Source organism: Theropithecus gelada, chromosome 7b (genome assembly GCF_003255815.1).
Source record: "Theropithecus gelada isolate Dixy chromosome 7b, Tgel_1.0, whole genome shotgun sequence".
In the NCBI taxonomy this organism is placed as follows: Eukaryota; Metazoa; Chordata; class Mammalia; order Primates; family Cercopithecidae; genus Theropithecus; species Theropithecus gelada.
This window is the reverse complement of record NC_037675.1, coordinates 2,428,458-2,456,171: the sequence shown is the minus strand read 5'-3', so window position 1 is coordinate 2,456,171 and position 27,714 is coordinate 2,428,458. Positions and strand designations below refer to the sequence as shown.

The 27,714-nt window shown below is 41.7% G+C and overlaps 1 protein-coding gene across 1 annotated transcript; it reads left to right on the top strand.

The window, feature by feature from the left end:
- Positions 1-440: 440 nt before the first annotated feature.
- Positions 441-25,286, top strand: WHAMM (WAS protein homolog associated with actin, golgi membranes and microtubules). Its single transcript, XM_025393091.1, has 10 exons — positions 441-1,459; positions 4,358-4,531; positions 7,608-7,758; positions 8,831-9,000; positions 10,237-10,402; positions 13,978-14,165; positions 17,273-17,359; positions 17,577-17,672; positions 21,377-21,854; positions 24,001-25,286. Exons 1-10 carry the CDS (start codon positions 836-838, stop codon positions 24,306-24,308), a joined length of 2,442 nt encoding a protein of 813 aa, XP_025248876.1. The 5' UTR covers positions 441-835; the 3' UTR covers positions 24,309-25,286.
- Positions 25,287-27,714: the final 2,428 nt, after the last annotated feature.

Genomic DNA, 27,714 nt, shown 5'->3' with positions numbered 1-27,714 from the left:
CCCTGACATGTAAACTGGATTTCCTGATATCTCCTTAAACAGGCCTTCAGTAGCCAGGTGGTCATGTCGAGCCCGAGTGTCGGTGTATCTTAGGTTTGTCTGGGCCTCTGTTTCCTTAACTCTAAAGTGAAGAGTTAGAACACAGATTGTATTTAAACACCCTGGTTGGGAGCTGCAGTGCCCTGAATTCCTCCTCTTACTCCACCCCCTCAATACTGACACACAGCCGACACTCAATAAAAGTTTGTTGAATTGACAAAAATAAATTTGTGGCTTCTTGCCCAGTACTTGGCACTTAGAGGCCCTCAATAAATGACTATCGAGTTTATGTTTCATCTCCCCAGCACATTTGTGACATTCTTGAGGGCGGGAACCATGTACTCAATAGGGCCCTGATGATAGAAAAGGAAATCAGCTTGGTCCCTGTTCTCAAGAAGTTCACAGTTTAGTGTGGGAGACTAAGACAACAACTCGCCGATTCAACAGATATTTTTCCAACGTCCTTATGTATTGGGTGGAAAAGGTGAGGCAAGAGCTGTATTTCCCAGACTCCTGAACGGGTTGCGAGATGATTGACTCCTGAGGGACACCGTCTCACCTTTTCATTGGTTGTCGCTGGCCCTGTCGTCTGTCACCCAACCAACCCCGAACACCTCTTGTAAGCCCCACCTCCGGGTCAGCCAATTAGAGGTGCCGGGGGCCAGGGCGCTGCTGGGTCACTGACGCGGTTTCGATTCCAGTGAAAAATGCTCGGGTTCGGACTGTCCCGTGACAGGCGGTGCGAGCAGGCCAGGCCCTCGCCCGCCGAGCCCTAGGACCGCTACCGCCGACTGCCATGGAAGACGAGCAGCCCGACAGCTTAGAGGGCTGGGTGCCTGTCCGGGAGGGCCTCTTCGCCGAGCCGGAGAGGCACCGGCTGCGCTTCCTGGTGGCTTGGAACGAAGCGGAGGGCAAGTTCGCTGTGACTTGTCACGACCGCACCGCGCAGCAGCGACGGCGGCGCGAGGGGGCCCGGCTGGGGCCCGAGCCCGAGCCCGAGCCCGAGCCCAAGCCCGAGGCAGCCGTGTCCCCGCCCAGCTGGGCCGGCCTGCTCTCGGCCCCAGGGCTCCGCGGCGCGCACCGGCAGCTGGCGGCGCTGTGGCCGCCTCTGGAGCGCTGCTTCCCGCGGCTGCCGCCGGAGCTGGATGTGGGCGGCGGCGGCGGGGCCTGGGGTCTGGGGCTGGGGCTGTGGGCTCTGCTGTGGCCGGCGCGCGCGGACCCCGGCGAGGCGGCGCTGCAGGAGCTGTGCGGGCAGCTGGAGCGCTACCTGGGCGCGGCGGCCGACGGCTGCGGCGGCGCCACAGTGCGCGACGCGCTCTTCCCGGCTGAGGGCGGCGCGGCCGACTGCGAGAGCCCGTGCGAGTTCCGGGAGCGGGCCTTGCGCGCGCGGTGGGTCGAGGTGGACGCGCGGCTGCGCCAGGTAAGAGAGGCGGGGCCGCCGGCGTTCGTCCCCGCTTCCATGGCCTGGGACCCTGTGGGAGGCTCCCCCGGCTCCGAGAGCCCTGGCTGACGGCTGACGGGGAGGAGCCGGCGGGCGGAGAAGGCCGCGGGCTCCCCGGTGCCCTCACCTGCGCGGGACCGCTGCGGGAAACCGGCGGTAGCTCCGGGAGGGCCTGCAGAGAGGACAAGCGAAGTTAGAGCCTAGTGTACTTGCAGCTGGGAGCTGGGCTAGGCCCCCAACCTTTGCCCTGAAGATGCTGGCAGAGCAGGATGTTGCAACGGGAAATGCCAGAAATATTGCAAGCAAAACTGAAAACAACCCATCCATGTAGGAAAGAATAACACGGACTAAATGTAAGCAATTCTAAGTCTGTGTATGAGGGAACGTCGCGAATGGGATAGAAGAAATGGCTTTTAGGAGATAGAGTGTTTTAAGTAATATATACTTAGTCAAATGGAAAGCCAGCAGAAAGGGAACTTTATTCATCAGTTTGGAATAACCGCATTAGTGCCCTTTTAAGCTTGAAAGAGGTAGTTTGAGAGAGAGTAATTATTTGAGTGGTAAACCTACTGAACCTAAGGGGATGGGGAAGTACAAGTTCATAGAAGGGTTTAGGAGAAAATATGCCTTCTAAATCCACACTCACAGTTTACTAAGGAGAGTCAGGCTGGAGTCTCGGCTCACTGCTGTTATTAACCTGAATGGTTTTTTTCTGTGCATTCTTTTGAGGAAGGGGAGGTGAAGAGAAGAATTCAGCCTAAGCTAAATATACAATAAGCTTTCTAAATTAAAATAATTTTATAAAAGGAGCTCGTTAGTGGGGTCATTTTTGTACTGTGGGTTTTATATGTAAATATCTACACACTCACTTCTCATGTGTTGATTTCACTTTATGAGGAAGCCACAGGGGAGTTTCAGGCCAGTCAGCGTTTGATCTTCAACTTTATCATTTTCACCTTAGGATATGAGGTGAAAAATGATATCATTTTGAATCAGACTTGTTTTTTACACACTCGGTTTCTCACAGAGATAGGTGGTTTCTCCTTAAAATCGAACATTTATATGATGTATTTTACTGTAGTTACTATCAGAAAAGTTATAGTTTTCCCAAATTTAAGTTCACTCTGGGGTACTATAGCATGAATGTAGTTCATACTGTTGAGCTAGCTGTTCACATTAGTGTAGTTCACGTATTTATTTGGAACTTAAAAATGAGGGGTTGGGAGGGGAAGAAGCTTCAATTCAAAACATGTCCAAATATATAATTTTAATATTTATATTTAGAATAGAAAAGCAATTGATTCTAGAATTAGATCAATTGCTAGTATTGCTAGGATATATAAAATGAAGCTGAATGTTTTAACTCTGAAAGTTTTCTGAGTAGTCTAAGAAATAAGGCTGAAATGCATCACTTGCCTTAAGTTTACTTTTGCGTGTGTGTCTTAATTTTGTGCAGCGAGGCTTTCACTTAAAAAAAAAAAATAATATTATTATTACCTGGATAAAAAACTACAGCTGAAAGTAGATCACTTTCTCCTTAAGCAGAAGGATGGAAATAGAAGAATTTAAGAATGTATTAGTTGAAAAAAATCTATATTACTTGATTTTATTTCTCTTCTTGCGGGAGTAAAATAATTTCCTACCAAGTGAGTCCACCTAGATTATACACTGTTCAGTTTATTTTCTGCCTTGCCCCAGAAGCTGTAACCAGCAGAGACTGGAACCACAGTTGAGGCTCTGTAAATGAGTTCACTGCTAAGGGCTTACTGGGACTATTAACCTGGGACATGAAGAGAATCAACATGCTGAAGTACTTGGAGACAGCTCTGTAATATTTTATGAGTTCTTTTTTTATTTAAGACGGAGTCTTCCACTGTCACCCAGGTTGGAGTGCAGTGGCGCCATCTCGGCTCACTGCAAGCTCCACTTCCCGGGTTCATGCTGTTCTCCTGCCTCAGCCTCCCAAGTAGCTGGGACTACAGGTGCCCGCCACCACGCCCGGCTAATTTTTTGTATTTTTAGTATAGACAGGGTTTCACTGTGTTAGCCAGGATGGTCTCGATCTCCTGACCTCATGATCTGCCTGCCTTGGCCTCCCAAAGTGTTGGTATTACAGGCGTGAGCCACCAGGCGTGGTCCTTAATGAGCTTTTAAAAAGGAATACAGCCTCACAAAACCTTTACAGTCAGAAAAGTCAAATGAAAAAGTATCCACAATCTCAAACCTTCTTTTGGGTCCTTTCCGCTGCATACTTAGCGCATAGTTGAGATTAAGTTTTGCACTCTGCCTCTCCATTTAATATTATAAAAGTCTCCTTTTTTTTTTTGTGAAATGGAGTTTCATTCTTGTTGCCCAAGCTGGAGTGTAATGGTGCTATATCCGCTTACCTCAACCTCCGCCTCCCAGGTTCAAGCGATTCTCCTGCCTCAGCCTCCTCAGTAGCTCGGATTACAGGCGTGTGCCACCACGCCCAGCTAATTCTGTATTTTTAGTACAGACGGGGTTTCTCCATGTTAGTCAGTCTGGTCTTGAAGTCCTGACCTCAAGTGATCCACCCGCCTCAGCCTTCCAAAGTGCTGGGATTACAGGCGTGAGCCACTGTGCCTGGCCAAGTCTCCATATTATTGAACAGTCTTCAGAAGCACAGTGCTGAATGACTACAGTAATAATATTCTGCCATGGATATATCATACTTTACTTAACCATTCTTGTTTTATTGGGCATTTTTGATGGAGGATGATAACATTTTCCTATTTAATCAATATTTAAAATTGATGTATTAAAAGTTGAGAACATGAAGGTTTCTTTAGTTTAGTTTGTTGGGTATGTATTAAATATACTGTCCTGATTCGAGCTTTATTCACATTTGCTTTCTAGGTTATTCAAGGACATGGAAAAGCCAACACCATGGTAGCATTAATGAAATTGTACCAAGAGGAAGATGAAGCGTACCAGGAATTAGTTACTGTGGCAACCATCTTCTTCCAGTACTTATTGCAGCCATTTAGGGCTATGCGAGAAGTTGCAACTTTATGTAAGCTTAATATTTTGGTATGTTTTTTTTTAAATTTTTATTTTATCAGATTCACATTTGTCATATATTATTTCTTTATTTATACTTAATGTTCAGTCTCTTTTTGTTTGGATTTGCCCTTATGTTTATTTATTTACTTATTTATTGATAGAGATGAGGTTTTGCCATGTTTCTCAGGTTGGTTTCGAACTCCTGAGCTCAAGCAGTCTGCCCACTTCGGCCTCCCAAAGCATAGCATTACAGGCGTAAGCCACTATGCCTAGTTCACCCTTATGTTTAAATGTTGAATTTATATTTAACATTGATAGAAAATGAAGACATTTACGTTGGTCATCTTAATAGCTTAAGATTCCTACAGATTTGAAAGAGTTAAATGTTTTTTCTGGCAATTAATTTTTTTTTTTTTGAGACAGGGTCTCCCTTTGTCAGCCAGGCTGGAGTACAGTGGCATGATACTGGCTCACTGCAACCTCCTCTAGGTTCAAGCAGCTCTTCTGCCTCAGCATCCTGAGTAGTTGGGATTACAGATGTGCACCACCATGCCCAGCTAACTTCTGTTGTATTTTTAGTAGAGATGGGGTTTCATCATGTTGGCCAGGCTGGTCTTGAACTCCTGATCTCAAGCGAGCCACCCGTCTCAGCCTCCCAAAGTGCTGGGATTACAAGCATGAGCCACTGAGGCCGGCCTGATGAATTGTTTTTGATGTGATGTTTATTTGCTTCAGCTTGTTTTCCTCTAAGGACTCATGCAGATTTCTTAAAATAGGATGAAAATTTAAATAGCAGGACCCTAGATTGTAATTCAGTAACTTAAATTTTAGTAAATGCTGTTATCGCTCTTGCTTCATTGAGCCATCAGACAACCTTGTGACGCCATTCAGAAAAGGCATTCTTATTCCAGTGTTACAAATGAATCTAGAGTCCAGAGGAGTTAAATAGCTTGCCTTGGGTCTCAACAATGAGAATCAGAAGACACCTACGAAGTCTCTTGATTTCTGTGCCCTGCACTGGGCCATCTTTCCACATATAATCTCATGACCCCTGCCAGATGATTGTACTATAAAAATAGTATCACATTTAGATGAAACTCATGCCACTCTAACCTGTGGATAAAGTTGTTCTGTTCATTATTTTGAAAGTCTATTATTTGGAGAGTCTACTTCTTGCATATATTTTTCCTTTTTTCTTTTTTGAGATGGAGTTTTGCTCTTATTGCCCAGGCTGGAGTGCAATGGTGCAATATTGGCTTACCTCAACCTCTGCCTCCTGGATTCAAGCGATTCTCTTGCCTCAGCCTCCCAAGTAGCTGGGATTACAAGCATGTGCCACCATGCCTGGCTAATTTTATATTTTTTTAGTAGAGACGGGGTTTCTTCATGTTGGTCAGGCTGGTCTCGAACTCCCGACCTCAGGTGATCTGCCTACCTTGGGCTCCCAAAGTGCCGGGATTACAGGCGTGAGCCACCGTACCCTGTCTATATTTTTCCTTTCTTTAAGTAACAGCTGTTTTAAGATATCATTCACAGATTAAAGATGTATAATTCAGTGATTTTTAGTATATTCAAAGTTGTGCAATGATCATTACTATGTAATTTCAGGACATTTTCACCTCCAAAAGAAACCCTGTACCCATTAGTCACTCCGAACCCTGGGCAACCACCAATCTACTTTCTGTCTCTGTGGATTTCCCTACTCTGGACATAGCAACAGCATTATTCAATATGTGGTCCTTTCACTCATCTCAATGTTTTCAAGGCTAATCCATGTTGTAGCAAATATCAGGATTTCATTTCTTTTTATTGCTGAGTAATATTCATTGTGTGACTATATCACATTTTATTCATCAGTTGATGGACATTTGGGTTGTTTCCACTTTTTGGCTACTATGAATAATTCTGCTGTGAATGTTTGTGTGTAAGTTTCTGTGTAGACATATGTTTTCATAGCTCTTGTGTACATACTGAGGAGTAAGATTGCTGGGTCCTATGATTACTCAATGTTTAACCTTTTGAAAGACTGCCAGATGGTTTTCCAAAGTGGTTGCATCGTTTTATATTCCCAAAAGCAGTAAATGAGGGTTCCAATTTGTCCACATCATCACCAACACTTGTTATTGTGTGTCTCTTTGGTTACAGCCATCCTAGTGGGTGTGAAGTGGTATCTTGTTATGGCTTTGATTTGTAATTCCTTGTCGGCTAACTTGTACATATTTCTTATGCTTTTTAGAAGAGAAATTGCAAGTTGGATGACATAGCAGCACATGTCTTACTTCAGGCTGTTATAACAAAGTACCACAGATTAGTGGCTTATAAACAACAAAACTTTTTTTCTCACAGTTCTGGAGGCTGGATAGTCTAAGATCAAGGTGCTGGCAGATCCAATGTATTGTGAAGGCCAGTTTTTTAATTTGTATAGGACTGTCTTGCTGTGTCTTCATATGGTGAAGAGCAGAGAGAGAGAGATCCTATGTCTCCTCTTCTTTTTATATGGGCATTAATCCCATTCTTGAGGGCTCCACCTCATGACCTAATTACCTCCCAAAGGCCCCATCTTCAAATACCATCACACTGGAGATTTAGACTTCAACATATGCATTTTGGGGGGACCCAAACATTCAGTCCAATACTAGTATAAGCATGAATATACAGATATTTTCTTTTAGGTGATTATATTACATATCCCTAAAAGAAATGATAACAACAGCTAACACTTAAGTGCTCTGTTCCAGGCCCTACATTGTGTGCTTGATAACACAGATCCCTTATTTAAACAATTGTGTATTATTATTACTAGAGAGAAGCATAATTTGACAACATTCCTCTCTAGAAAAAGTTATTCTAGGCATGTGAAGTGAAAGTCGGGTTTTTTTTTCCCTTTATGCCCCAGAGTGCCCTTTTGTCTTCAGGTGGTGCTCAACTTAGAACCTTATTCATACGCAGTAAGGGACTGCTGAATGAATGAAAATTTAATTGACTGAGTAGTAGTATACTGAGTAGTAGTATAGTTAATCCATGTGACCGATTTCCTTTCAATTTCCTAATGGCTCTACATAACTATTAGCTGTTACTAAGACAGTTTTCCCTTCGTCTGTAGAAGTCCTTGGATGAGGATGACCTAGGTCCTAGAAGGGTGGTTGCCCTGGAGAAAGAAGCTGAAGAATGGACCAGACGGGCTGAAGAAGCTGTTGTCTCTATTCAAGATATCACAGTGAATTATTTTAAGGAGACAGTAAAAGCATTAGCAGGTGATAATTTAAAAAATGCTATACAAAGATATATGTAATTGATTGTCATTTTATTCACATACCATTTGAGTCCCTCTTACTCACTAGGCACTATGTTTTCTCGGTGCCGAGAATTCAGTGTCAAGCATTAAGAGACATTGTACAGTCTGGTGAAGGGAGAGAAATCTTAATTATTCATTGAAGCACATGGAAAATGGCAGTGACAATAAATGGCACAAAGAAGAGAGACATGCGGCTCTGAGGGTCTGTGAGAGAGAAATTGGGCTTGATCAGGGTGGTGGTCACTGAAGGCCTCTGAGTAGTGGCGCTTGTCCCAGTATCTGAAGGGTAAATGGAAGTTGAGAGAAAAAAAAAAGTGAGGAGTATTCCAGGCAAAAGGAATAGCACTGGCAAATGTCCCCTGGCGTGAGGGAAGTTGGCAAGTAGGAGCTTAAAGAAAACCTGCAGGGCTAGATCACAAAGAGTGTAGGACAATGTGGTATGAGGGAAAATGCTGGCAAGACAGGCGGGGTCAAACCATGCAGGGGCTTGTGGGCTGAGTGAAGGACTTTTTTTTAGTCTTAAATAATTGTTGATAAAAACACCAAATAGGAAACAACTTAATGTCTATCAGTTTTTTAAGTTTTGGTACATTCATAAAACAGAAAACTATGTAGCTGTTAAGCATGATTCTTGATTTTTTTTATGAGTGGCAAGAGTTTCTGATATATTGTGCAGAATCAACAAGATATAAAGCAGAATGATGATCCTAGTTTTTTGGTCAAACTATCCATATGAGCCTGTCTGTCTAGCTAGACATAGAAACAATATGGAAGCAAGTGTGCCAAAATATAAGAAGCAGTTGCCTCAACTAGGTGAGATCATGACTTACTTTTTAAAAATGGAATGCCTAAAATTTTATATCAAGGGCCATGTATTATTTTTATAATAATAAAAAAGTTAATAAAACAGAATTTCTTTTAAAAAGGATGTTCTGCTGATAGAATGGAGGCAATAAAGAAAGGATTAGTTCGTGATAAATGTTTCCCTTTTTAATGAGGTGTAATTATATTTTATTTTTATAATCCAACAGTAATGCGGAAAGAAATGGAACAGGATGCGAAGAGATTTGGCCAGGCTGCCTGGGCCACAGCAGTTCCCAGGCTGGAAAAACTTAGGCTAATGCTAGCTCGAGAGACTCTGCAACTCATGAGAGCGAAAGAGTTGTGTTTAAATCACAAAAGAGCTGAAATTCAGGGAAAGGTAAGACAAAGATAAATGTAACTTTGTTTTAAAAATACACTTTTATTTTTTAAAAATTTTGTATAAATAAAGGATACAAGTGCAGTTTTGTTCCATGGATATATTGTGTGTGGTGAAGTTTGGGCTTTTAGTATAATCATCACCTGTATAATGTAATTGTACCCATTAAATATTTCTCGTCCCCCCTCCCACCCTCTTACTGTTCTGAGTCTCCAGTGTCTATTATTCCACACTGTCTGTGTATACACATTACTTAGCTCCCACTTATAAGTGAGACCATGTAGTAAAGGACACTTTTATTTTTAGATAGCACTTTTCTTTCCAGGCATCGTTAAAGAGCTTCTTTTCTTCATGTATTCCAACACCATCTTCTACGGAAGGTTAGACATAGTTTTCCTTTGGTTAAAATGTTTCAAAATACCATATTGTAGGATTCACTTTATAGTAACACCGAGCTCAGTATTGAAGTGGGTACTGTACTTGAAAATCAATCCAGCAATGTTTTCAGTACAACTTTAAAATAATCAAAGAGATACTTCACTGAAGGATCATAGTCACTTAAATTTTTTCCTATGATCTTATGACTTTAAAGCAGAAAACACTGTAAACACCTGTCTTAGTTGGCTTAGACTGCTATAACAAGATTAACTATCACAGATTTGGTGGCTTAAACAACGGACATGTATTTCTCACAGTTCTGGAGGCGGGGAAGTCCAAGATCAAGGTGCCTGCAGATTCACTGTCCAGTGAAGATCATCTTCCTGTCTGGTAGACAGCTGCCTTCTTAACTGAGTGCTCATACAGCCTTTCTTCTGTGTGTATGTTTAGAGAGAAAGAAAATGATCCCTGTCTTTCTCTTCTAATAAGGGCACTAATCCCATGACGGGGGTGCTATCCTTTTGACATAATCTGAACTTAATTACTTCCAAAGGACCCACCTCCAAATAACATCACACTAGGAGTTAGAGTGTCAACATACGAAATTTGGGGGGACACCAATATGCAATACATAATAATACCTCATTGCCATTTATGTTTCTCAAAACCTAAATGTTTTCCTCTGTTTCAAGGATGATATAAAGTATTTGCATCACTAGATGAAATGAGTTTCTTTCCTATTTGCTTTTTTATATTTAGTGCTGAACAAGGAATAGAAAATAGCTATAATGCTTCTAAAGTTTGTTTTTAACATACTAATTTATTTTAACTTATTTTTCTTTTTTCTATGAAAATAAGATGGAAGATCTTCCAGAACAAGAAAAAAATATAAATGTTGTAGATGAATTAGAAATACAATTTTATGAAATTCAGTTAGAACTATATGAAGTTAAATTTGAGATATTAAAAAATGAAGAAATACTGCTTACTACACAGTTGGACTCCCTTAAAAGACTTATAAAAGGTAAAATTTATATTTAAGTATATAGATTACAATGTTTAAATTATAAATTTAAGGAAATACCATATTATCAATTACTTTTTGTAACTTATAACATCTGCAAATTTCCTAAAGTTTTCCTTCAGTGGTTTATTATTCAAATAATATATTCATTGTTAACACATAGCAAAACAAAGAAAGAAAAATGATTATTACCCGAATCCCATCATCTAGACATGCTTAGTGGTTGGCTGGGCACAGTGGCTCATGCCTATAATCCCAGCACTTTGGGAGGCTGAGGTGGGCGGATCACTTGAGGTTAGGAGTTCAGACCAGTCTGGCCAACATGGTGAAACCCCGTCTCTACTAAAAATACAAAAATACTAAACCCTGTCTCCACTAAAAATACAAAGTCTGGTGTGGTGGCACGTGCCTGTAATCCCAGCTACTTGGGAGGCTGAGGCAGGAGAATGGCTTGAACCTGGGAGGCGGAAGTTTCAGTGAGCCAAGATTGTGCCACTCTACTCCAGCCTGGACGACAGAGCAAGACTCCGTCTCAAAAAGGAAAAAAAAAAAAGAGAGACACTTAGTGGTAACAATTTGCTCTATAACTTTGTAGATTTTAAAATATGCTGATATAGAAAAATATAAATTTTTAACCAAAACTAACCAAGTGCGTAACATCTTTTTAAAAAATTTTTAATTTTTATGGGTGCATAGTAGATATATATATTTATGGGTTGCATGAGATATTTTGACACAGGCATACAATGCATAATAGTCTTTTTCATTTAATACATAATAACTGGCTTTCTATTTCAGTGAATAATAAAAGTATCAATATTTTAATGGCTGCATAGTATTCTATTTTATGGATATACCATGATTTCCAAATTTCAGCTATTTTGAACAGTAGTGTAGTGAACTTTCCTTTACCCATGTCTTTGAGTATAGGACAGATTATTTCCTTGGAATAAATTTCTAAGGATGGAATTACTGAGTCAAGGGCAATGTATATTTTTCATTTTGATACATAACAATACCATAATCATCTGAGATACATTTTTCCTCACCTCTGTATTATTTTCTGATTTCCAAATTTCATACTACATAATGGCCCTCTAGATAGGTTGTACATTTAAAATGATGCTCCCAGGTTGGGTGTGCTCACACCTGTAATCTCAGCACTTTGGGAGGCTGAGGGGGCAGATCACTTGAGGTCAGGAGTTCAAGACCAGCTTGGCCAACGTGGTGAAACCCTGTCTCTACTAAAAATACAAAAATTAGCTGGGCGTGATGGTGGGCGCCTTTAATCCCAGCTACCTGGGAGGCTGAGACAGGAGAATCGCTTGAACCTGGGAGATGGAGATTGCAGTGAGCCGAGATGGCACCACTGCACTCCAGTCTGGGTGACAAAGTAAGACTCTGTCCCCAAAAAAAAAAAAAGAGAAAAGAAAGATGCTCCCATCAGCAGAATATGAGTGTGTATGTTTCCCAGACTCATGCCATTCTTTTGCATTTTTGTTTACTTGACAAAGGAAATGACAGTCTTCCAATTTTCGTTTATTATGAGTGAATATTGAACAAAATTTTGTATGTTTACGAGCCATTTGTACTTATTTTATGAAATGCCTATTCATAGTCTTTGTCTATTTTTCTTTGGAATATTTCCTTTCCACATTAGGAATAATATCCTCTGTTTTCTGTCATATGTTGCAAATAATCTCTCCTTGTCATTTGCGTTTTCTTGCCTTTCAGAAATATTTAATTTTTATGAAGTCACATTTATCAATTTTTTTCCCCTGTGGCTTCTGCTTTTAGTATTTTGTCTGGGCAGTATTCTCCTATCCCAAAATTATGTCAGTATATACTTATGTCTTCTTTTTGTATGTTTATGATGTTGCTTTTTAAAACATTTAATTCTTTAGTCCAGGTGGAATTTATTTTGATTGTGGTAGGAACTGAACCTTTCCCTCAAATTGTTAAGCAGTCCCAATCACTGATTTTAAAAACATTTTCCCTAAATGTTTAACATTTCTCAAGCTAAACATTAGATTGACTTTGGTCTGTTTCTGAGTTGTTCTCCTCCATTAGTTTGTGAGTGGCTCTGCTGCTGGCTCCATACTGTTCCCATGACTGTACCTTGGAAGCACATTTTAGGGTCTGGTAAGGCAAGTTAACCCCCCATTACTTCTCCACAAGTTTTCTGACTGTTTTCACTCCTTTATTCTTCCAGATGAAATTTAGAATCAAGTTCAAAACAAAAACTCGTTGGAATTTTGATTGTGATTTTGCTTAAAATTAGAGATTACTTTGGGGAGAATAGTGGTCTTTGCAATTTTGAATCTTCCTACCCAAGAACATGGTATGTCTCTCTCCATTTATTTAAATCTTTTTTCCTAAATTTCCTCCAAGTTTAATAAAGTTCTTCACATAGATCCTGAACTTTTAGTTTAATCCTGAGTATTCACAATTTTTTGCAGTAGTTTCAGGTTATAAGCGTTTTACATATTTAGGGAAAAAATTACATTAAAAAAAGAAGTTAACCTGGAAGGACGCATGCCAAATTGTTCATAATGTTTTTCCTCTGAGAATGACTCAGAAGGTTTGGGGAAGGAGCAAGAAAATTTCACTGTTTATTTTATGTACTTCTGGAGGGTTTGAATTTGTTACAGTAAGCGTGACTTTAAAAAAATCAATATGTAATCAAGATTAAATATGACTAAGGCATCTTAATAATATATTGCTGGTAGAATATAAGTTGCCTTTCTGGAGTGCAGTTTGGCAATGGGTATCAAGATCCTTTTGTCTGCTAAGGAAGTGATAAAAAGTGTACACAAAGATTTATACAGAGATGTTCATCACAGTGAAATGAACAATAATGGAACATTGGAACAGCCTAACAACATGGATTGCTTAAATTAGAGAATACTATGCTGCCATTAAAATTTATCTTTAAAAAATTTTTTTTAATTTTTGGAGATGGAGTCTTGCTCTGTTGCCCAGGCTGGAGTGCAGTGGCACGATCTCGGCTCACTGCAACCTCTGCCTCCCAGGTTCATGCTGTTCCCCTGCCTCAGCCTCCCAGGTAGCTAGGATTATAGGCACACACCACTGTGCCCAACTAATTTTTGTATTTTTAGTAGAGACGGGGTTTTGCCATGTGGGCCAGGCTGGTCTTGAACTCCTGACCTCAGGTGTTCTGCCTGCCTTGGCCTCCCAAAGTGCTAGGATTACAGGCGTGAGCCACTGTACCTGGCCTAAAAATTTATTTCCATCCCATGGAAAATGTTCTTTTAGAACTCCATTGATATGTGTAGCTATATAAGTAGTATGTGTGTGTATGTGTGCATGTGTATATATGTATGTCTATATATACATGTATATATACATGCATACACTACTTACATGTATATACACACATGCTACTTACACACATGTATATAGTCATGTATATATACACGTATATTTTTTATATGTGTTAATAGTGCTCAGTGGTGGGATTACAAGTGATCTTTATTTTCCTTACATTTAAAAAAATTCATTGCATTTTTAAAAATAATAAAATGTGTTTTAAACAATCATTAATACATTTTTAGAGAAACAGAATGAAGTTGTCTATTACGATCCATGTGAAAGTCCAGAGGAACTTAAAGTCATTGACTGTGTGGTGGGGCTGCAGGATGATAAGAATTTGGAAGTGAAAGAACTCAGAAGGCAGTGCCAGCAGCTGGAGTCTAAACGGGGCAGGATCTGTGCCAAAAGAGCCTCTCTCCGGAGTAGAAAGGTAGATACGCTCAGAGCGGCTTTCTTTTATTTTCTCTTCCAGAAATTTATTCTTGTATGAAGGATAAAGAGGTACTGAAATAAGGTTTTTACCAACACAGTGATTACTTTTCTGTACTTATCCATGGCTTATGTACTTATGTACTTATCCATGACTATAGTTAAAATGCTTTTAAATGTTTTTCTTAAAAATATTTTTTTTCTTTTAGGATTTAAGCATTTAGCAAATCTCAAGGTTTTAATTTATTCATTCAACAACTATTTGTTGAATGCCCATTGCATACACAGACACTTTATTTTTATTTTTTTGAGACAGAGTCTTGCTCTGTCACCCAGGCTGGAGTGCAGAGGCATGATGTTGGCTCATTGCAACTTCTGCCTCCTAGGTTCAAGCGATTCTCGTGCCTTAGCCTGCCAAGTAGCTGGGTTTACAGGCATGTGCCACCACGACCAGCTAATTTTTGTATATTTTGTAGAGACAGGGTTTTGCCATGTTGGCTAGGCTGGTCTTGAACTCCTGACCTCAAGTGATCCGCCCACCTTGGCCTCCCAAAGTGCTGGGATTACAGGTGTGAGCCATCGCCGCTGGACCACAGGTACTTTAAAAACCACAATAGGTAGAAACTCTATTTCTAATAACCAACTATAACATTCTAAATATATTTTACTGTAAATTATTGAGTACACAAAACAATTACAGATAATATTCAGCTCACCTCAGACCTTATATTTGGTGATTTTTTTCTTAATTTTTAAAAATCCATGAATACATAAAAAGATAACACTAAGAAATTTAATTTTTTCCAGCAGAAAAGGAAGCTTCTATATATCATTTTTATACAGACTTTTATATGTATTTACTCATATTTACTATACTTTTCTCTTTTTTTTTTTTTTTTTTTTTGAGACAGACGGAGTCTCGCTCTGTCTCCCAGTCTAAAGTGCAGTGGCGCGATCTCGGCTCGCTGCAACCTCCGCCTCCCGGGTTCAAGCGAGCCTCCTGCCTCAGCCTCCCACGTAGCTGGGATTACAGGCGCCTGCCACCACATCTGGCTTTTTTTTTTTTTTTTTTTGAGATGGAGTCTCGTTCTGTCGCCAGGCTGGAGTGCAGTGGCGTGATCTCGGCTCACTGCAACCTCTGTCTCCAGAGTTCAAGTGATTCTCCTGCCTCAGCCCTAGAGTAGCTAGGATTACAGGTGCACGTCACCACACCTGGCTAATTTTTCTATTTTTAATAGAGATGGGGTTTCACCATGTTTGCCAGGCTGGTCTTGAACTCCTGACTTCAGGTGATCCACCCGCCTCGGCCTCCCAAAGTGCTGGGATTACAGGCGTGAGCCACAGTGCCCGGCCACATTCGGCTAATTTTTTATTTTTAGTAGAGATGGGGTTTCACCATGTTGGTCAGACTGGTCTTGAATTCCTGACCTCAAGCAATCCACCTGCCTCAGCCTCCCAAAGTTCTGGGATTACAGGTGTGAGCCACTGTGCCCGGCCTACTATTCTAATTAGAATTAAGAAAACATGAAAATTGTGACTTTTGTAGCTTACAAAAATGTTAATTACTCTTCCATCTAAATACAAATAGTTAAAAAAAAACTTGGCTAGGTGCTGTGGTTCATGCCTGTAATCCCAGCACTTTGGGAGGCTGAGGTGGGCGAATCACTTAAGACCAGAAGTTTGAGACCAGGGACAATACAGTGAGACCTCATCTCTGTGGTGCGCACCTATAGTCCCAGCTACTCAAGAGGCTGAAGCAGGAAGATCGCTTGAGGCCAGGAGGTCGAGGCTTCAGTGAGCTATGATTGTACCACTGCACTTCAGCCGGGGTGACAGAACAAGACCCTGTCTCTAATAAAAAATAAAAATAAAAAACTTTGTTAGAAGAGTATATTCTTTATATGCTCATGTTTAAGAATTGTACTTCTGGATTTAGGAACTGTTATTCAGAGGATTTGAAGATATACAGGCATTTGCCCTTTGCTCCACATTTCAGAAAACCCATGAACCCAGGAGTCTCCTTTGGCACTTCCATGGTGCTGTGGATGAAGAGATGCCTCTACCTCCTTGGCAGTGTTATATGTGTATATATATAAAATGCTCCTATGCCTTCTCTTATCCAGACTTGGAGCAGTAACCTTCACTCTAAAGATATAATCACTCCCCCACCCCATTTAGAGGAGCTCTTTCCACTGATTCTGGAAATGTTGGAATTGGAAAGCACTCGGTTAATAGAATGGTAGTTGAGGTGAGCTCTCAACTTGGGTTCAGATCACAGCCTGGCCACTTAGGTAGCCATGTGACCTTAGGCAAATTACTTAAATCTCTTTTGAGCTTACAGTTTTCTCATCTTTTAAAAGAGGATGATAGGCCGGCACAGCACCCGTAATCCCAGCTACTTGGGAGGCTGAGGCAGGAGAATTGCTTGAACCTGGGAGGCAGAGGTTGCAGTGGGCTCAGATCGCACCATTGCACTCCAGCCTGGGCAACAAGAGCGAAACTCAGTCTCAAAAAAAAAAAAAAAGGACAATAGTGGTAATAATACAAATTTCATGCGAGGATAAAGTAGTATAAGGCATGAAAAGTACTTGGCATTGAGGCTAAAACCTACTCAGTAAGGGTTAGTATTATCTGTGAGTATTACTGTATTATTTTTTACATAGATTAAGGATCTTATGTACATATAGCCTATTATATATTGGTATAGTGAGTGGTTAAGCACAAGTGAAACACAGTTATAATTTTTTAGGTATTTGTAGGTTGCTCTGCTTTTGTAGGTACGCTTGGAAATGTAATTAGTATTTATAATGTTATGGGGAAATGTGTTTAAAACAATCACATTAAAACATTGTTGGGACACATCCCATTTAAGAGTGGGGGCTTCCTATATGTCCTCTCATGGGTTGGTGGATTATTTTTCATCTCTTAAAGCACTCTGCTGGGAACAAATTATTTCCACAAGCAGCCAGGCAACCCTCATCATAGACTGTGGAGGAGACAGTACCATTGGGCCACACCAGAACTGGGCAGTGCTTTTTTCTTTTAACCTTTTATGCTATACCAGGGTAACATTAAAAACCATGTAGGTGATTTGTATTATTCCACCAGGATCAGTGCAAAGAAAATCATCGGCTCAGATTGCAACAGGCTGAAGAAAGCATAAGATACTCTCGTCAGCATCACAGTATTCAGATGGTGAGTCTCCTCTGAAGGAAAATGTTCTGTGTTTGTGTAGCGTGACATGTAGGCCTAGACTTGTGGAAACTGGAATTGCGCTGCCCTGGACCTGCAGCTGTCAGCCATTTGCCTCCAGGCCTGCAGCCTGGGTGCAGCTTTGGGGTGGTAATGTTGGGGTACGAGACATTTTTTGTAATGTTGAGCAATTTAGAAATATACATTTGTTTAAATATAGAAAAGAGACAAGATAAAAGAAGAGGAGCAAAAGAAAAAAGAATGGATCAACCAAGAACGTCAAAAAACACTCCAACGATTGAGAGCATTTAAAGATGTAAGTTCTATAAAAAGTCACCTCATCTACACTTCTGGGGAAATAAATGAAGACCACCCTAAAAAAGAGGAAAGTATAAAGTATTAAGAACAGGTCATGCAGAACGTGAACATTTAAAAAATACCATTATTTCTGGTATATCAGTAAAAAACAACAAAAATAGAATATCAGTGATTCAAAACCCATGATATAAAATAATTACTGTTTTTGACATCACAACACGCTTGGGTTCCTGCTCTGCACTCCTGACTGAGTAGTCCTAACTGGCACTGGTGGTTTAGATTGGCAGGGAAAACTGAAAACTGTTCAACTCCCTTGATTTAGCTGGCATTTCCCCTCATTTGTAATAAACAGTTCTTTAAAATGTTATCCAGGCAGCATTGTGATATAAGTGTAGTGAAAGTGCCCTGTTAAAGGTAAAATGGGTTTTTTTTTTTTTATATCTACAACTTTCCTTTTTCTTTTTTTTTTTTTTTAAAGTATATACTTATGAGGATAATGTTATTTTTTATGCCCTCTGTTACAGGCCTACATTTGTATTTCCTCCACAAAATGATCCTGAGTCTGTAATTTTTTTCCTATTTCTTGACTTTATTATTAGAGATAAATTCCTTTAATTAAAAAAAGCTGCTATGAAGATTCAAAAAATAATTTTTTGCTTTTATTATTTTTAATTGACACATAATAACTGTACATATTTATGAGGTATAGTGTGATATTTTGATACAGGTATATAATGTGTAATGATCAAATCAGGGTAATTAGCATATCCATCACCTCAAACATTTATCTAAAGGTAAATAGGTTTTTTAAAACAATATAAGTAGGGAGTCAGGCACGGTGGCTCACGCCTGTAATCCTAGCACTTTGGGAGGCTGAGGCAGGCAGATTGCTTGAGGCTATGAGTTTGAGACCAGGCTGGGCAACGTGGTGAAACCCCATCTCTACTGAAAATACAAAAATTAGCCGGGCATGGTGGTGCATGCCTGTAGTCCCAGCTGCTTGCGAGGCTGACGCACAAGAATCATTTGAGCCTGGGAGGCGGAGGTTACAGTGAGCCAAACTTGCACCACTGTGCTCCAGCATGAACAACAGAGTGAGATTCTTCTGTCTCCAAAAAAAAAAAAAAAAGTAAATAGGGGCTTAATATCATTGAATTTACTGACTATAAAACATAGACCTGCCTTCATTCCCTAGCCCCATCACAAAGACCCAAGTTTGTTGTAGCCCCAGAAAAGGAAACAACCCACTTTGTCCCAGAAAAGATTCTGGAATAGGTATCTGATGCCTTTCATATACCCGGCACCATGCTAGGCACTTCACATTCACTCTCACTTAGTTCTTGAAACAGCCTTGTGAGATAGTTTCATCACCACTTTACAAATGAGTTACCAAGGTTCAGAATAGTTGGTTACACAACTTAGTTCAAGGTTAAACAGCAGGAATTGAAGCCAGGTCTTACTCCAGGGCCACACAGGGCTTCTCAGCTTGGGCAACACATCCAGATCCTCTGGAGAGCTGCTTCTAAGTACTAAGGCCCAGCCCCACCCACAGAAATTCTGATGTGACTGCCCTGGATCGGGGCCTGGGTGTGAACTGCAGTGGAAAGCATGAATTGAAGGAGCTGCATGAATACTAGATAAATGCAGAGCCAGTGAGCTGGAGAGGAACTGGCTGGTCGCCATCACCAAGAGAGTTTCGATGAACAGAATGGAGTCAGTATAGAGGAAGGGATCCAAGGGCAGCCAGACCGTCTCCTCAGCCCTCACTCAGATCAAGGAATTGTTTGGCAATACAGAATATTACTTTTTCATGTGTGGGTGATATGAAAATGGGAGGGGTAGGCAGATTTAAAATGACAGAATCAGGCCTCCTAAGCTCCCAACGACCAACAGGAACAATTAGTTAAATGCTAACAAGTTCACCCAAAATTGCGATACATTACTGGTTTTCTAGTCCAAAAAAGCTCGTATGGAGGTATGCGCTTGCATGGGGTGACAGGAAAGTCTGTGTGGCTTAAATTTTGGGTAAAAGAATTTGAGAATTCAGTTTCCTTCAGCTTAATGAGCCACCTGTTGTGACAAAAGCTTGTGGGCTTTTGGCATGTATGGACAGTGGCGTCCTGTGTAGAATAAGGGAGTTCTGTGTTTACCAAGAAGTGCCACCCTTAAAGGGGACATAGCCAATTTGAGCACATTTGGAAGGGAGGAAGTAGGAGAGGGAGAAAACTAGAAATAAAATCATGTGATACATGGTATCTGTTGAGATCAAGGAAGTTTTTTGAATATCTGAAGGGCTGTGTGAGGTAAAGGATTTAATTTATCGTGGGTGGACAGAATGCCTGTGCAGTATAAGGCAGAACTCGGCCAGGCGCCATGGCTCAAGTCTGTAATCCTAGCACTTTTGGAAGCTGAGGCAGGCGGATTGCTTGAACCCAGGAGTTTGAGACCAGCCTGGGCAATACAGTGAGACCCTGTCTCTACAAAAAAATAAAGGTAGAACTTAACAGTCCAGAGTCACAGTGACATGCTGCAGCCGGGATGCCACAGAAAGCATCTTTGGGTGGTTCAGGGAACCCCATCAGGCATGACCTGATCAGTTGGATGGAGATCAGTTGGGTGAGCACTGGCGTTTAGCCCTCTGGCCCAGTTTCTGGGATTCGAATTCTGCTGGCATGCTCTCTGACAGAAGGCTGCAGGACGGCAGCTGCATGGCTGTGTCTGCATCAGGGAGGTTTGGGGGCTTGTTGCCATGTTGCTATTTGTCCTGAAAGGAGCAGAATGTAAGGGAAATGGAAATACTCCTTGAGTTTATCATGGATTGCATGGTGTGTGTGTGTTTGCATTAATAGGGTCATATTGAATGCATCCTTTGCCAGTTTCTTTTTAGGTTTTTGAGATATATTCATGTTAATATGTATAGAGCTAGTTCATTTTAATGAGTTCATAGTATTACATTTTATGTTTCATTGGCTAATCAGTGCCTTCTTTAGGGACCTCCTCTCAAGATTAGCTCTTTGTAGGGCTAGGTTTTTCTTTATCAAATGAATACCTGAAAGACCAGAACTTTTTCAATTTACATTTTCTTAATTATGAAATTAACTCTAAGCCTAAAAGTAAGAGAAAAGAAATATCCACAGGCTTTGTTATAGCTGCCACTTGGATGTCCACTGTGCTGGCATTTTTTATAGAACTTTTCTCATTTTTAATCATAATACATATTTTATATCTGGTTTTCACTGAACACTGTATCATCTGATTTTTTCAGATGTTTCAGGCGTTGTACTATTTCACTTTTTATGGCTTTTTTTTTTTTTTGAGACAGAGTCTTGCTCTTTTGCCGGCTACTTAATATTTTGAATAGATTTGTCACACTTTTTTCAACTAATATCCTATTATTTGTATTTTAGCATTTCTAATTTTCCATACTAAAAATTGATGACTATTTTCCTCTATATGTATGCTTTCGTATCTTCATTTTACTATAGAGAAGGTAATACTTGATCAAAGGATATAAATGCTTATCTTTTAATCCATGAAAAATGGCTTTGGTAGCAAGGATGGCTGTACAAACAAGAAGGAGCCACTTTGTGAATTAGACCATCCATGCATAGAAACGCATGTGTTTATAGATTTCTAGAAAGTTTCAGCATTTTGATGGTTTGAACTTGTGGCAGATTCCTCACCATGGTTTTTCATTTTCAGAAACGCCTAGCTCAATCTGTCCGAAACACCTCTGGCTCAGAACCTGTGGCTCCAAACCTGCCAGGCGACCTTTCCCAGCAGACATGCTTGCCAGCTTCCCAGGCTGTGTCAGTAATTCACTCGTCCTCTAGGAAAACTAGAGGCGTTCCCCTATCGGAAGCTGGTAACGTGAAAAGCCCCAAGTGTCAAGACTGTCATGGAAATATCCCTGTCCAGGTTTTTGTTCCAGTTGGTGATCAAACACATTCCACATCCAGTGAGGAATTGTCACTGCCACCACCTCCTCCTCCTCCTCCACCACCACCCCCACCCCTACCCCCACCGCCTCCTCTCCCTGCTCTGTCCTCATCCTCTCAAGCTGCAACTCATCAGAACTTAGGCTTCCGGGCTCCAGTGAAAGATGACCAGCCACTTCCTCTAGTGTGTGAATCACCTGCTGAGAGACCACGTGACTCCTTGGAAAGTTTTCCATGTCCAGGTAATCCACTGGAATTCTGTCCCTGCTCCCCCATGAGTTGTTAAGCTGTTGAAGCATTCTAGCTTCAGAAGCCATCATCTTCAAATGGAAATCATTTTTATAATTCTCTGTAGCCTTAAAATATTCCAGTATTCGCTGCCTTGAGTATCATTATTCTTTCATTGCAAAGTTAGTATAGTATTGCCTAAATCTGGTTTCATAAATGTTAATTCAGTTTGAAGAAACCATCTCTATACATTTAATGATCACATGACTTGGGATTTCTGAGGTGGTTAAAGTATCAACCTATTTGAAGTTTCTTAAGACTTCAGTATGTATTTGATTTCTGCCATTGGAATACTTTTCAATACGGTTTTAAACTATGCTTACTGTTGCATCTCTGAGTCCTTTACAGAATCCAGTTTTTGTATTTTAAGCAGAATACTGGTTGGAAATTACTGTAGAAGCATATTAGCCAGAATGCAGAAGGCTGTTCTTGCAGACTGACTAGCACACTGGGAACCCTTACTGTTGGAAGTCTTTCTAAAGTGTAATGGATCAGAAAGAAGTGGGCCACTTGTCTTGGCAAGTGCAGTACACTGAATGCTCTTGACAATTTCTTTAATAGGGCTATAGTTCTCAGAATTCGAATTATGGCTTTAGACATTAAGTTTTGAGGAGAATGGCCTGAATCTGCCTAGACTTGGAGCCTATTGCTTTGGTGTGTGTGTGTGTGCACTTTAGAATATCCTAACAAAATTTATGTAAATTTGTTTTTAAAAGTATGCTTAAGCACCTCCACCTAAACTGTGCAAGGTTACTGTATTAGGTGTTATGAATGATATAACAGTTCCAAACTGATTCTGGTTAATTGAGCAATCTGGCTATTCTGAGTTCAGAGCTTCACTGTACCTAGAACCAGGTACAAATGAAAATGTCCAAATACTAGGTGGAGACCCAATGGCCTGTTTCCATAGGGTTTGCAACAACTGTCCTGTGAACGAAAAGTAAAGAGTTTGCATGGCTGTGTCTAGATCAGACTTTGGAAGTGGGTAGATCTTTGTGGGGTGCCACATTCCCATCCCAGATTTAATGCACATGGTTTTGGGAAGTTCTGTTCAACTCACAAACACTGCTAAATCACAGGAAAGAAAAAGAAAGTGTGAATTTGCACCAGAGAATGCCCTTGATTGTGAAACCTGTCTCATTACCCCCAGAAGGAAATTGTAATAAGGAGGTATAGGTTTAAATCCAAAGCAAAATAGCCTTTTGTTAGCCACAGCATGGCCTTTCAGTCCTGAACTAGAATTGATTATTAATCTTGAAGCCTTACCTGGAAGATCTCTAAATGAGTGGCCACAGTCAGGCCTGTCTCCAGTGGGCGATAAAAGATTTTACCCTCTCAGGGGTCTCCAGGTGCCAGAGTGAAAAATAGCTTCTCCTCACTAACACCTTGAAGCTCTGATCTAATTTGTGTTTTGACAGCATTTCACATACTCAAAAATAAAGTATGTAAGCCACCTCAGGGTAATGTAGGTGGAATTAAACACATTATATATAGAAAAATGTGCCAGTGCCACCCCTCCGGTGGCAGTTCATTGAGTTGCCGGTTGAAGTTTTATTTTAAGCCTTTTCATGTGTAGAAACCTACTCACTTCATTGTCATAGAATGAGTCATCACTGACTAATAGCCAAGACTGAAGTTAAATTGAGCAGGATAAAATTTTTTTAAAAAGATTTTTAGCTGGACAGGGTAATGAAGGAGATACAGCTTCAGAGGTATCCTTCAGAGGTCATGTACAGTGGGTGAGACTATTCCACCCCAGGCTTCCGTAACTCTCTTCAGGATGGGAGGGACAGATCACATTTGTCTTGAAAAACAGTAATTCTAACAAAAGTTGTGCATGCCTGTTCCTGTCAGTGGCTACGGATTTGAAGAAGTTAGCAGAAAGAAAAGTGGTTAAGCTAAAACATGAGCTATTCAGCTATCCTGGATTCAACCAGGAGGCTTATTGTTAGCAGGTAATCAAGGCATTTGCTTAACGAAGTGATTGTTTGTTTAAGTCATGGTGTTAACTGATGTGAGATTTAACAATTTCATAGCAATAATGTTCTGGGAAGGGAATGTGTTTTCTTGATGGTACTAGCTCTGCTTACTCAATTTCAGGATCTATGGATGAAGTGTTGGCCTCCCTAAGGCATGGCAGAGCTCCTCTCCGGAAGGTGGAAGTGCCAACGGTGCGCCCTCCCCACGCCTCAATCAATGAGCACATTCTGGCTGCCATAAGGCAAGGGGTCAAACTGAAGAAAGTTCACCCTGATCTTGGCCAAAACCTCAGCAGCAAACCAACTAGCAACAGACGCACTAGTGACCTTGAGAGGAGCATCAAGGCCGCACTCCAGAGAATCAAGAGGGTGTCTGCTGGCTCTGAGGAGGACAGCGATGAGCAGGACCCTGGCCAGTGGGATGGTTAGGCTCAAGTTCGACAAAGGTACCTGCCACAGTAGGCTTGAATAAAGTGGGTGAGGCTAAGACCTATTGAAAAGCACACTAACAGGGTGCTGGTAGACGGGCCACATAACAGCCCAGAAGATCAGCAGGGTCTTGTGTGGGATGCTGCAGCTTTTTTTTTTTTTCTTTTTGTTTTTTTGAGACAGTCTCGCTCTGTCGCCCAGGCTGGGGTGCAGTGGTGCGATTTCGGCTCACTGCAAGCTCCACCTCCCGGGTTCAAGCAATTCTCTGCCTCAGCCTCCTGAGTAGCTGGGATTACAGGCACGTGCCATCATGCCTGGCTAATTTTTGTATATTTAGTAGAGACAGAGTTTCACCACATTGGCCAGGCTGGTCTTGAACTCCTGACATCGTGATCCACCTGCCTTGGCCTCCCAAAGTGTTGGGATTACAGACATGAGCCACCGTGCCTGGCCAATGCTGCAACTTTTGTGTGACGCAGTGACTCTTAAAACTGGGGAGGGAAGTAGAAATGAGAGTTGCACACACCAGCCCATAGGTGGGATGTCAAGACCCAATCGGAAGTGTCGGTGGCCTAAGAGAAGAGCACTTACTTCTCACCATGGGTGATCTAGAATTGTTCCCTGATTCTGAAAGAAGTTTACACTACTCTGGTAAGCAGCACTATTAGACTACTGACTGTGGCCTCCTGTGTATATGGAATAGTGATTTCTCAGATTTATAGGTTTGAATGTGAATGTTATTTTATCAATAATCAGAATAAATTGCTTATATTCAGCAGTTATTTTAAATATTTAAATGAAATTTATTTTAGGCACCAAGCACTACATAAACTCATAATAAAGAACTATTTACAATGCATTAGCATCACTCATGGGGTAATGAAAACATACCTTAGCTGCTGTAAAAGCAAAGCCTTCCGTGCCTGGGTGGGCTTAAAGTTTTTAATAAGGTTTTAGCAAAACATTTGTTTAAGTGAATACTAAGGATGGAGGAATAGTGTTATTTTCCTCAGGAACTGAAAATATTTCAGTCTCATGCTGAAATATTTTCTCCCCCTTAAATTTTTAAAATTGGTAAAGGGGAAGGGACTGATGCAAAACAGTCCATTCATTTCTCAGACTGTGCAAGCATCCTCACTAACCTTGTCACCCTCACTCAGGTGATGTTAATCCTGGGTTTCCACAGAACAAAAGGAATCTACCTCGTTTCCAAAGAAAGTCCTGATATAGAACAGAAATCTTCCTACTTCCAGTGTCTTTTTGTTTTTTTTTAAATTTTTTTGAGACAGTCTTGCTCTGTCACCAGGCTGTAGTACGGTGGCATGATCTCAGCTCACTGTAACCTCTGCCTCCTGGGTTCAAGTGATTCTCCTGCCTCAGCTTCCTGAGTAGCAGGGACTACAAGTGTGTGCCACCACGCCCAGCTAGTTTTTGTATTTTTAGTAGAGACAGGGTTTCACTATGTTGGCAGGATGGTCTTAATCTCTTGACCTCGTGATCCGTCCACCTTGGCCTCCCAAATGCTGGGATTACAGGGGTGAGCCACCGCACCCAGCCTTCCAGTGTCTTCTTAACTAACTCTGGCACACAGCAGCGTGAGGGGCCTCAGTTGGCACAGCCAGGAGGGGCATGAGTCCCTTTCAGCAGCTGCAGCCTGGGCCTCCCTCTGTGGCATGGCCACTGCCAGGTTTCCCGGCCACTGCCAGGTTGCCCACGGGTCTGTCATGTGTGCTACCTTTTCAGAATGCAAATCCAACTCCTGTGTATGAATGAATGTGCCTCACTGTGCTGGTCTAGGCCTGATGGTCCAAGCCCCGACTCTGCACTGGCCCCTGTACCCGCTGCTCCCACCCGGGTTCCCAGGGGTGTTCCAGTGGGGGACGCAACCTGTGGGCGACGCAACCTGTGGGCTACTCGCTGGGCATCAGGTCCAGATCCCAGAGGCAGGTCCAGTGGCTGTGCCCCAGGCCTCCTTCCCCACCACAGGCCAGGCTCAGCACCAAACTTCCTAGGGAAAGAATTTGGAATTGAAAAAGTAGCAAAATCAGAACTTCGTGGGACTTTTCTTATGCTTATTTTGCAGTTTGGTATTGTTTGTAATTACATATTTTTTTATTATTGTTTGTAATTATAATATTTCAGTATTTTGAGATACCAGCGAGCTTAATCAGGCTGAAATAATTCTCAGAATTCGCTTTCTAAGGGCTGCAAACACAAGAGGCCTTTGAAAAAGGATCCTTTTCAAAAGAACGTTCTCACAATAAAAGTTCCTGGCCCAGTTGTGTCTTCTGTGTATCAACACTTCTCTTCCTCTTCTGGAACCTTCTCTCCTTCCTTTCTCCCTTTTCCAGCCAGGCCTTGAAGTCAATCCAGACTTTGGCTTCAGGGAATTCAGAGCCAAGGAAGTGGGGACAAGTGTCTCCTGTTGCCCAGCTTCAGATCTCTGCAATCGGCCTCCAAAGCACTGCCAGTCTTCACCTTTCCCTGGCTCTCCAGCCCACACAGTAAGGGCAGCCCCTCAGCCTGGCAGACAAAACCCTCAGAGACCTGGCCGCCTCCCCTGGGCAGCCACTGCCCCTGCCACAGGTTTTAGTCCAGCAATACCATACTGCTTCCTGCCTGCCCCCGAAGGGCCTATTCTCTTAAGCGTAAGTGTCTGGAATTCTCCCTGCACCCTCCATGTCCTGGCAAACCCATGCCCATCCTTAGGTCTCAACCCCACAGCCTTTTCCACCAGCTCTTCTCTGACCTCTCTCTCCTATACGGCCATGTACCTTGTCTTGGGAGTCTGGCCCTCTGGCCAGAGGACGACTGGCATCTGCTTCTAGCACAGCCAATCCTATGGATTGTCCTGGAGTGAAAAGCAATGAGTGGGGCCAGTCAGACCTGTGTATTCATCTGTTCATCCACTCTCTCTTCAGAATTTGAACCAGGGAATCAAGCAGGTGGTAACAGCAGCCAGAACGAGGAGGTCATTGGTTAAAGGCCACATGGCATGTGAAACCCATGTAGTTGAGTGAATTTATGGGGCAGAGGCTCTCAGACCATAGGGTATGTAAAAGCATGAGAGTGCATTGGTTTTCTATTGCTGCCATAACAAATCACCACAAAAGTAGCTGCTTAAAACACAAATTTCTTATCTTACAGTTCTGTAGGTCAGAAGTCCAACATGGGTCTCACTGGGCTAAAATCAAGGTGTTGACAGGGCTCTGTTCTCTTCTAAAGGCTCCAGGGAGAAGCCATTTCCTTGCCCTTTTTGGTTTCTGGAGGTTGCCCCTGTTCCTTGGCTTGTGGCCCCTTCCTCCACCTTCAGTGCCAGCAGCATCATATCTGACCCTTCTTCCATCATCACATCTCTTTCTGACCCAAGGAAAGGTTCTCTGCTGCTGAGAACTTGTGTGATTAG